The 10,710-nt window shown below is 58.9% G+C and overlaps 1 protein-coding gene across 1 annotated transcript in view; it reads right to left on the reverse strand.

The window, feature by feature from the left end:
- The window catches only part of Adgrd1 (adhesion G protein-coupled receptor D1), a 130,450-nt gene that overhangs the window by 6,009 nt on the left and 113,731 nt on the right, over positions 1 to 10,710 (reverse strand). The window contains exon 27 of the mRNA XM_013023037.1: positions 3,504 to 3,571. Within this exon, the coding sequence (XP_012878491.1) occupies positions 3,504 to 3,571 (68 nt within the window). The remainder of the gene's footprint in view (positions 1 to 3,503; positions 3,572 to 10,710) is intronic.

Genomic DNA, 10,710 nt, shown 5'->3' on the forward strand with positions numbered 1-10,710 from the left:
CTCAGTAGACATCACCTCTATTTTCCTACACACAGTAGGTGCTCAGTAGACACCACCGTTATTTTCCTACACGCAGCAGGTGCTCAGTAGAATCACCTCTATTTCCCCCGCACAGGAGGCGCTCAGTAGACACCACCTCTATTTTCCTACACGCAGTAGGCCCTCAGTAGACATCACCTCTATTTTCCTACACACAGTAGGTGCTCAGTAGACACCATCGTTATTTTCCTTCACGCAGCAGGTGCTCAGTAGAATCACCTCTATTTCCCCCGCACAGGAGGCACTCAGCAAGTGCTCATGAAGGACCTCCAGTTCTCTTTGCATTAAAGGATGCAGAGCTGATCTGGAAATCCACAGAGCTGGGTCTTCGGCCCTGGGGCCTGTTTGAAGGCTTTTCATCAAATTCTTCCCCATCTGTCATAAACGCGGTCCTGGACTCCAATCATTATTTATGCTAATAGGAATTTCTGTTCCCAAGCTCCTATTTCTCACTGGTTTAAGCCCCATTTGATCATAACCACGGGAGCTACAGCTCCTCCTTGTTACTGTTCACTCTGGCATTGATATTCTGGTTCCGTGAGCCCTGCTTCCGCACGCTGCCTGCCGGGTATTAACTTCCCATCGCCTCCTCACGTCTCATTTCTCCCGCTCACCTTCACAAGGGGAGACGCTCTGAGCAGGTAGTTGACTCATTTGGGGTTAGTTTTCATTCGTATCTGACAGAAAACTAAAATTGCTCAAACTTAAACCTTTCTGTTTTCCCTTGGGCTTCTTTGTCAGTCACTTTCATTCCTTTTTCCTCCTTTTCTTTAAAAGGTAAAACTCACATAAAATAAATGACTTTGAAGTAATTTCAGTGGCATTCTGCGTGTTCACAATGTGTTTCAGCAACCTTCCCAGCTCTCAGTGTTCGAGTCCTTCTTCACTACGACTACGTATACTATACATCATATTCCTTCACACACCGCATGGCATCGCTCCACCCTTCCTCTTCGGTTTGCTCTTGGTGGGTATGGTTACTGCTGGGCTTGGTGTGGATCTTGCTACTTGCAGCTCTGCAGAATTTCTTAGCTCCAGTGAGCTTGAAGTATACAGCATCATGCTGGCTGAGACCCGGGATGCATCTGCTTCTTTCTTTCCTTGACCACCCCCCCTTTTTTTTTTTCTTTAACCAGAACTTTGGCAGGCATTGGAAGTGGTGGATGTGCGTTGGTTCCCACTCAGAGGGAAGCGAGCATTCACTCAGGGTAGTGTTCAACATGGGTGTTCACGATACTGCCCGGTCAAGGTCAGTTCCTTCTCCCCCAACGTCCTGCGTGTTTTTATCATGTTAGGTTGTGGCTTCCTGCCTTGCCCTGTACATACAGCGCTTCTGGACAGAGTAGGCGTCGAAGCTCCCGGTGTACTTGGTACAGGTCACCCCAGCTCACCACACAGTCTTCACTACGCTTTAAACTTGAGCTCCTGGGTTTTGTCAAGGGTTTTTGCATCTGTGCTCATGAGGGATACCGGCAGTTTTCTTCTCCTCTGGTGGGTTGTGTCTAGATTTGGTATCTCAGTAATGATTCACTCAAAATACACTTGGAAGTGTCTCCGCTTCTCCAGCAGCATTGGGGGAGATGTGGTGTGAATTCTTCCCTAGCTGTCGAGAGAGCGTCCTGCACGTGAGAGGAACATGTGCTCTGTGGGCGCCAGGCAGTGACCTCTCGCTGACCACCAGGTCTCTGGGGCTTACAGGGCCATCCCTTCTCTGTCACAATCTCTCTGGACTTCCCTTCTGGTGAGGCCCGGCCCCAGTGCCGTCAACAGAGATCAGCTGCCGCCGTGAACGTCAGGGGTGGAGGGGAGGTCCAGGGCCCGGCCAGCCCCGGCCTCGCTGTGGACTCAGATGTGGACATGGGCCAGCGTCGTCACAGAATTCAGCGTGGGCTGCACAGAGGAAGCGGAGCCTCCACAGGCCACGGCCGATGCTCCAGGACTCCTGCCTGAGCTAGCGTGCTGGCCACGGCAGGGAGGAGCTCTCCACCCACTCCATAAATAGTGGTGTGTGGCTCAGACCAGCCAGCCAGGGGGAGGGACCCCACCGAGCCCGGGCAGTGTGCAGAGCTCAGACAGGAAGAGCAGTTTTCCCAACGAAACCCATCTCTACACGTGTCATTTTCACAGTCAGGCACAAACGTGACGATCTTCACGGAAGCTGGAGACTCCGCAGTGCCAGGAGGTCCTGGCCGGCCCTCTGCCATGTGAGCTGGGCGGAGGGCAGCGCCGCCCCCGGGGGTGGGCCTGAGCGCGCAGGCTGAGGTCTCTGCTGGGGTCCTGGGCCGCCCACCTGCTCCCCCTGCCCAGACACTCGACCTGTGCCACTCTCCACCTCTGCCTCCGTTCCGCCCGAGATCAGACAACGCCAACGCCTCTCCTCGCGGTCCTGCGGCTCAGGAGTGGGCCCGGTGTCCTGGCTGAAGCCGCCCGGCCGGTGTCAGCACACTGTACTCCCGTCTGCCGGGGCTCAGGACAGGCCCCGCTTTCCCACTGGCCGTCAGCTGGGGCCTTTCGACCTTCCAGGGACCACGTGCACACCCCGTCTGCACCGCTCCTCTGTTCTCAAGGCCCGTGAGAGAGCTGTTCCTCTCAAAGGCCCGCGCTCTCCTTCTGCCGGCTCATCTCTCTGGAGCTGGGACTGGCTCTCATACTGGAAGGATTTGTGTGATGACACTGGGCGGCTGAGCCCGCGCTCTCCCTCTGTTAGTCCACGGCACTGAGCACAAAGCCCCCACCTCAGGAGAGGTGACATGGTCACAGGTTCCAGGAATAGGAGTCTGTGGTAGACAGCTGTAGAAACTGTTATTCTACTGACCACACTCCATTTCCCCATGAGACGCTGTCCTGTGGCCTGTTCATCTGCCACCCTGTCCCCATCATCTGACTTGAAAGAGGCTTGTCAAGACCCAGAGCAGACTCTGTCTCCAAGTCCATTCCTTGGATGTGAGTCAATCCGCAATGGGCATGGCGTATCGGGACAACAGAGCAGGCTGAGCTCTGCTTGGAGGTATGCTCTGCCTGACACTGGACTGGGTTGAGGTTACGGAGCCAAGTGTCCAAGAAAATAGACCCCTGAATCCCCAGGCCCAGCCTCTCCAGTTTGAAGCACTGGCCACTAATTGTTTCTAAGTGTTTGGGGTAGAAATGAGGTTTTCTCCACCTGAGTGAAAGCTGAGGATCCTCACGTATAGTCTGTGTCCTGGAAATCTTTTTTACCAGCCTCTAGATCCAGTCGAATCCCACCCCCTTGCTCCAGGCCCCGGGTGCTCCAGCCGCCCGCAGTATTCCTGCGTTTGCACATTGCCTTTGCCTGCCCATCCTAGTCTCCACGCCGGGCTTCCTCCACCCTTGGCCGACCTGGCGAGCACCCACTCCTGTGAGCCCTTCCAGGCCTCTCCTGAGGACCCCAAAGCAAAAACAAAACACCCGTGAAATATTCCGTCAGTGCTGAAAACAACACTCACCCACACAGAACTGGTGAGACCCCTGGGTCAGCAGGCTGCGCCTGACAGGTGGGCTCCACCTCCGAGTTCTGGGGCAGGGGTCAGGGGTCAGGGGCCACAGCAGCCCCAAGGGCTTGTCACGTGACAGAAACACCTGCAGCCATGAGAATTACAAACACCTGTGGCCCCGCCAAGGGGCCAGCCCTGCTCATGGGCATGGCTGCGGTGGACAAGGCGGCCTCAGACAGCAGCCTCCTCTCCTATGTGGGAGACTAACTTCAAGATGGGGTGAAGTGGGATCCCTGACTGGAGGGCTGAGGCCTGGGAGCGAGGAGGGGGCGCAGCACGGCCGGGCCGGGCCGGGCCTGGGCTGCGCGCTGGGCGGGCTCCTCCTCTGCCTTTGGCGGCTGACTGGACCGAGGCCTGTCCCGGGCCCCAGGGCGGCCCCGGGCCATGACGTCTAGGCTCGGGCTCCACTCAGGACTCAGGCTGGGGCCACACGAGCACTCCTCACCGCGGCAGCTGTGGCAAACTCACGTGCCTCTTGGAGACTTTCCACAGAATGCCTATTGCTGTCTGCAGACGTCCTACAGCTCTGTGTCATCAGACGAAGCGGAAAATCTCAGGCCTGAGGTCTCTGGGCAACACAGCGGCACGCGGTCTGCGGTTCTCTGATACTCAGGAGTCTGTGGCTGATTTGTCCGCTTCTAGGATCATACACTAAGTATTTAGGAAACAAGTCCGAAATCCGCTCTGAGTGTGGAGACCTTCCCAGTCACAGCATGTCCACCCAGGCTTCGTGGGCTCGGGCGGCCCATCCTCAGCACAAGCACTTGGGATGGAGTCCACCTCCGGGAATGATCACTGCGTCGGGAAGGTGTGGACACCACGTGTAGGAGTGCAGAGGGAGCGCTGTGGGAGGCTGACGAGGGCCGGACGCTGGCTGGACAGTGAGGGTGGCCTGAAGGCAGGCCTTCAGTGTGTCCCGTCGAGATGTGGGTGGTCAGTACTTCCCACTGGCAGTGTCCTGGCTTCAGTTACTGGCCCAGAGAAGGTTACAAGCCCTCAGCCTGTCCAATCGGAATGAGGGTCAGACCTGCCCCCATGTTGATGAGAGTGCGAAGTCTGAGAAGCAAGGACAGCTAGTTTGACGTGTCATAGCAGGGAGCCTGGAGTTGGAGCCCAACAATGGAGACAGACCCCTCTGCAGGGTGGGGCCGGGAGGTGGAGCCGGGCCGGCCGCTGAGCCGGATCTGAGGAGGTCCATGGCACTCTGACCCTGTCTGAAGCGGGCCCGCCCCGCAGTCTTCAGGCCCGGGAGCCGAGCTCTCCCTGTCTGTTCTGTGGAGCAGACTCGAGGCAGCTTTGGCCCGTCCACGGGAGTCCGAGCGGACCCTGTCTGCACCGTGCTGCCCCGGCTCTGCTGGAGTGAGCCTCGGCGGCGCTGTGGGCTGCGGCTTCTTCTGTAGGAGGAGAGCTCAGCTCCACCAGGAAGGGGAGGCCACTGGCCCAGACGGCCCCTCCCCTCCTCTGCACTGTCCAATGAGCAAAGGCCACCACAGAGCAGGGCCAGAGGACAGGGGTCAGCTAGGGTCCTCCTCCTGTCTGCTCTATCTGCTCAGGGCTTGCCTGTGGTACAGGCAAACATGGAGGCTTTGGCTTTCTAGGATGCAGCCCTGGCCAGACTCCTCACTTCCACCGGTTCCTTCATGTGTCTGTGAAATGAGCAGAGACGGGCAGGGGCCTTCCCAGAGAACCCTTCTTTCCAGAGTCTAGGGCTGCAGCCTGGGCCCCAGGAACCAGGCACAGCTGGTGACCTGTGGCTGGGCACAGCCCAGGTCTCAGCCACCTGGGAGGTGAGGACCCCCCCCCCACACACCCGCTGCCCAGCTCCGCCCTGACAGGACTGCCCCCTACTCTGCACGTGGGCTCCCAACACTCCACTGCTGGTGCCCACGGGGGAGGGGGCGTCCCACTGCTGCCCATGGGGGAGGGGACGTCCCACTGCTGCCCACAGGGGAGGGGACGTCCCACTGCTGCCCACGGGGGAGGGGGCGTCCCACTGCCACTGGGGGGGAGGGGGCGTCCCACTGCTGCCCACTTGGGGGAGGGGGCGTCCCACTGCTGGTGCCCACGGGGGAGGGGACGTCCCACTGCTGCCCATGGGGGAGGGGACGTCCCACTGCTGCCCACGGGGGGAGGGGGCGTCCCACTGCTGCCCACGGGGGAGGGGGTGTCCCACTGCTGCCCACGGGGGAGGGGGCGTCCCACTGCTGCCCACGGGGGGAGGGGGCGTCCCACTGCTGCCCACTGGGGGGGAGGGGGTGTCCCACTGCTGCTGCCCACGGGGGGAGGGGGCGTCCCACTGCTGCCCACGGGGGAGGGGCGTCCCACTGCTGCCCACGGGGGAGGGGGCGTCCCACTGCTGCCCATGGGGGAGGGGACGTCCCACTGCTACCCACGGGGGAGGGGGCATCCCACTGCTGCTGCCCACGGGGGGAGGGGGCATCCCACTGCTGCTGCCCACGGGGGGAGGGGGCGTCCCACTGCTGCCCACTGGGGGGGAGGGGGCATCCCACTGCTGCTGCCCACGGGGGGAGGGGGCGTCCCACTGCTGCCCATGGGGGAGGGGGCGTCCCACTGCTGCCCACGGGGGGAGGGGGCGTCCCACTGCTGCCCATGGGGGAGGGGTGTCCCACTGCTGCCCACGGGGGAGGGGGCGTCCCACTGCTGCCCATGGGGGAGGGGGCGTCCCACTGCTGCCCATGGGGGAGGGGGCGTCCCACTGCTGCCCACGGGGGAGGGGCGTCCCACTGATGCGCATGGGGGAGGGGCGTCCCACTGCTGCCCACTGGGGGGTAGGGGGCGTCCCACTGCTGCTCATGGGGGGGCAGGGCTGGAGAGCTGGACACCTGGTTCATGCAAAGAGGTCTATCTACAACAGCGCTTCATGCGCTCAGTGGTGGCTACACCCCTCACGGACCACAGGGCAAAGCTCCCTGCTCCTAGAGCTATGGCCTGGATTAAGGACGCACACCAGCCGGGCAGCTGTGTGGTGCCGGGGGCTCCTCACAGTGCACTCGCAGGAGAATGGCTGCTGTCAAGAGAAACAACGCTATGCTCCACTGCACAGCCCGACATTCAGGGCTCGCCCCGTGCTGCCCCAGTGCCTTCCCTCTCCCCCAGGGCAACACCACTCTACTTCCGCTTCTGTGAGTTCATTTAGATTTGACATGAGCATCTGCTTCCACCTCCCTTGTCTAACTCACTCAGCCCAGTACTGTCAAGATGCAGCCAGGTTGCCACAAATGACAAGATGTCTTTCCTTTTCAGGGCTGGGTAATATTTCATCGCGCAGGTGTATACTCACCCACACGCTCTTAGCCCTTTGGGTGCCGACAGACCTTCAGGTCCTTCCATGTTTCAGCTGCAGTAAGCAGGCCATGGAGATGCCTTTCTCCTTTGGACATATACTAGGTATTGGGGCCACGGGCTACCCAGTATTTCCAGCCCTTACCTCTACACTCCTTCCTGGGGGGGTGGGGAGGGAGACCACTGTCCTCACAACTGCCCTGTGGATGTCCAGCCTTCCCCACGCTCGGGCACCAGCCTCACACAGAGCCATGCCCCCGTGGCCTGGGCCCCAGGATGAGCGCTGGGAAAGGGCCAGGCCTGAGGGGGTGCTTGGTGCCACCCCTCTGGAGAAGCCTGGCTGGCAGGCACCCACAGTCAGGAGAGCTGCACACCCGCCCGCAGCAGAGCGAGAGGAGCTGTGTGCCACACACAGACGCGCTCAGCTTGTTAACCTAATAGTAGCAGAGGAGGCTCCAGAGCGGCCAGTTATGGTAGCAGCCACAGGCCCGTTCCCTGGACAGACTCCATGAGGCCCACCCTCCTTCCCAATCACACCTCCTCTAGTGCACTGTCCCAGGGAAGAGGAATCCTACGCTGCGGGGAGGGGGTGGCAGGTGGCACCCTCGGACTCCCCATGGCCAGGGGCTGGGGCAGAGTCTGGGGCGGGGCCGAGGCATTTGGCACACTGGTTGGGACCCTCGCAGACACAGAGCCCTCCATTGGCCTCTGCCGTGAGCAGGGCGATCTCTCACCTTCTCCAGGTCACAGGCTGTGGGGCACGGAGGATGCTCAGCCTTGCTGGATGGGGCCTGGGCTAGGGGCCTCAGCCTGGGGAGGGCCGCAGAGACCCACCCCAGGCAGGAAGGCTGCGATTTCATCCCACAACTCAGAGCAGCACCAAACTTCAAACGTACCCATATTTACTTCTAGAATTTTCCATATCCTTTTGGACTATGGTTGACTATAGGTCACAGCGCATAAGGTACAGGTACCATAACAAGGCAACACTTAAACACAAGCAACAGAGACATGAGAATCTTTTCTCTAGATAGGCCAGAGAACAAGGATGCTGCAGCCTAACCTGCCGGAGTTGTAATGTGGTGCTAATAAAGGTACAGCAATTGGATCAAAATCACTCTGACACAAATTCCTGTTAAAAATAGCAACCGAGACATTAAACAGCAAAAAAGAGAAAACTTAAGGCCAGAAAGTGTGGCCAGGATGACAAAGGCCACCTTGCCCCAGAGACAGGACGGGAGGGACGCTTGGCAGCAGCGCCCAGGTGTGGGCAGACCCGGGAACTGGAGGCGGGGTGACTGACAGGTCCTCAGGAGGGAGCCTCTGGCCACAGCCCGGCTGCGTCTTCCCACGGCTGTGACAAACCTCCGGAGCAAGGTCTTATCTGGCTCCGTCTGCCTGGTTGCTGTGCCACGGCTTTCAGGCCACAGTGAGGAAGAACACCAGGATGGGAAGCAGGCGGTGGAGTCAGAGACGGCCGCACCCCTTCCTCCACGGGCCCTGCCTCCTAACAGCCAGTGTAACCTGGGGTGCATTCGGAGCCCCATGGCCAGACACTCCCAGCGGAGGAGCCGTGGCCTCCCTGTAGGAAGACACTCATATCTCACCATTATGCTGGCTTACCACCAAGCACAGTGAGCTAAAATGAGCCGGATACAATGAGCAGAAAGCAGGGATTCGACCAATGGCTCAAACGTTGCCCACCTCCTCCCTGCCAGTCCCCTTCCAAATATGGTGGGGAAATGTTTCACAGGTCTAGAAGACTACAGGAAAATGGCGGTCTCCCAAGTGCCTCTACCATCTGAGGACCCTGATGGACAGGCACAAGGGTGCAAGGCTGGGCTAGGAGCCAGGTCAGAGCCAGGTCAGAGCAGGCGTGCAGTGGCCTGTCCACGGCCCCTTCGCCCTCTGCGAGGCCCTCCCCACGCACAGGGAAGGAAGGAGGCCGAGGAGGGGCAGGCCAGGGCCCCTCCTCACACCAACCAGGAGATCTTGGTGCATGACACAAGGGATGGAAACTGCCCTCACAGCCACTTAGGAAAAACACTGGAAAAGATGCCTGTGAATACCTCAGCAGTAATCAGAGAAGGCAAATGATGGTCACTTCACACAGCACATGGGTAAAAAACGTCTTCATCACCTTCTTGGGTAGGGAATGAGTCTCACTGGCCGTGGGAACTGACTGGGAACCATTTTGGCAAATGATGTCAATGATGGCACATGTCTCAAAAACTCAATTTTTACATTCCAACTTGAAAAATCTATGTACAAAAAATGCCATAAATACAACACTGTACACTAAATCTACACATCAATCTAGCTATTCTCTGTTACAGGTAGGTATAACAGATACTAAAAGTTACATAATATATACACAACTTACACTCAAAAACAGAGTGACTTGTAAATGAAACGAATGTGTATTATGTGTGCTGACGATGTGCTGCGTGACAAGCACAGGAATGATCTCCTTGTGAAAGTCATGTGGTTGTGTGATGACTGTTGCACATGAACCATAGTCATGAGCCGTCCATGGTGACACAGGACCCGTTTGGGAGCACACGGAGCCTAACTGCTGTGTATGAAGTGGGGAGGGCAGGTGCTTCAGGTGCCATATGCTAGAGCGCTGAAGCAACCGAGTGACTCGGGGCCGAAGGCAGGGACTGGTGAGCACAGTGGTGGGCCTAGGCCCTGCCGCCCCCTTCCCCCCAAGCCTGCTCTCTGCCCTGGAGGTGGTGCCCAAGCCCTGGGACGCAGGTCTCCTGTGGGGGTCCTCAGGGCTGGGACGTACTGTGGACACAGGCTGCTCATGACGCCCGGCCCTGGGGCTCACCCAGGAGCTTCGCCTCAGCGCCTGTGAGAGTCCTGCTCACCTCTCACTGCCAGCAGACCGGGAACACCACCGTGTATTTAAGGTGTGAGATTTTATTTCATAAAAGTCGCAGCACACGTTCACCCCTTAGCGGCATTCATCAAAGCTCCTGCACTACAAACTACTTTAAAAACACCATTCTTTCCAACTTCTTATTTGGGACCAAATTATGTGTAGATAATAAATGGTTGCCGAAGCCAAAATCCACAGCCTATAAATACACACTTTCATTCAGCGAAACAAGAGGCTCACAGACATGCAACGCGTCGCGGCTGTCAGCGATGTGGGCTGGAGACAGTTCCGTACTCTACTCCTCCCACAGGATCCCACTGAGGGCACAGAGTCGCACTTCTGGGTCTGACCCTGCACCAGTGATGTGGCCTGGGGCAACCCGAGAGGCCAAGGCAGAGGCCGTGTGCACACAGAGCCCCCGCCGGGCTGCAGGGAGGGCAGAGGGCGGCTCACAGGCTGGGCTGGCCACATTTAGACCCCAGAGAAAAGCCACCTCACAGCCACACTGTCCCTGTGACTCCTGTCCCATGGAGGAGCCTGAGGGGGCTGCACGGCATGATCGGGAGTCCAGCTGGTGGGCCTCAGGGGAGAGCACTTGCCCAGTAAAAGCCTGGCTGGGCTCCATCCCAGCACCACAAATAAACACAAACCAGAAGCACAGCAGGGGCGGGACAGGATGCTCAATGGCATCACATGGCCACAGCTCACAACTCTCCAGCGTCAGAGCTGGGTGTGACTGCTAGGCATGGGCGTCCCAGACATGGGGGAGCAGCGGGAGGGGAGGAGCTGGGGCACAGGTCTGTGCTGTTCTGTGGGGAGCAGCGGGAGGGGAGGAGCTGGGGCACAGGTCTGTGCTGTTCTGTGTGGAGCAGTGAGAGGGGAGGAGCTGGGGCACAGGTCTGTGCTGTTCTGTGTGGAGCAGTGAGAGGGGAGGAGCTGGGGCACAGGTCTGTGCTGTTCTACATGGAGCAG

This window comes from Dipodomys ordii, unplaced genomic scaffold, assembly GCF_000151885.1.
Source record: "Dipodomys ordii isolate 6190 unplaced genomic scaffold, Dord_2.0 Scaffold66, whole genome shotgun sequence".
Taxonomy (NCBI): domain Eukaryota; kingdom Metazoa; phylum Chordata; class Mammalia; order Rodentia; family Heteromyidae; genus Dipodomys; species Dipodomys ordii.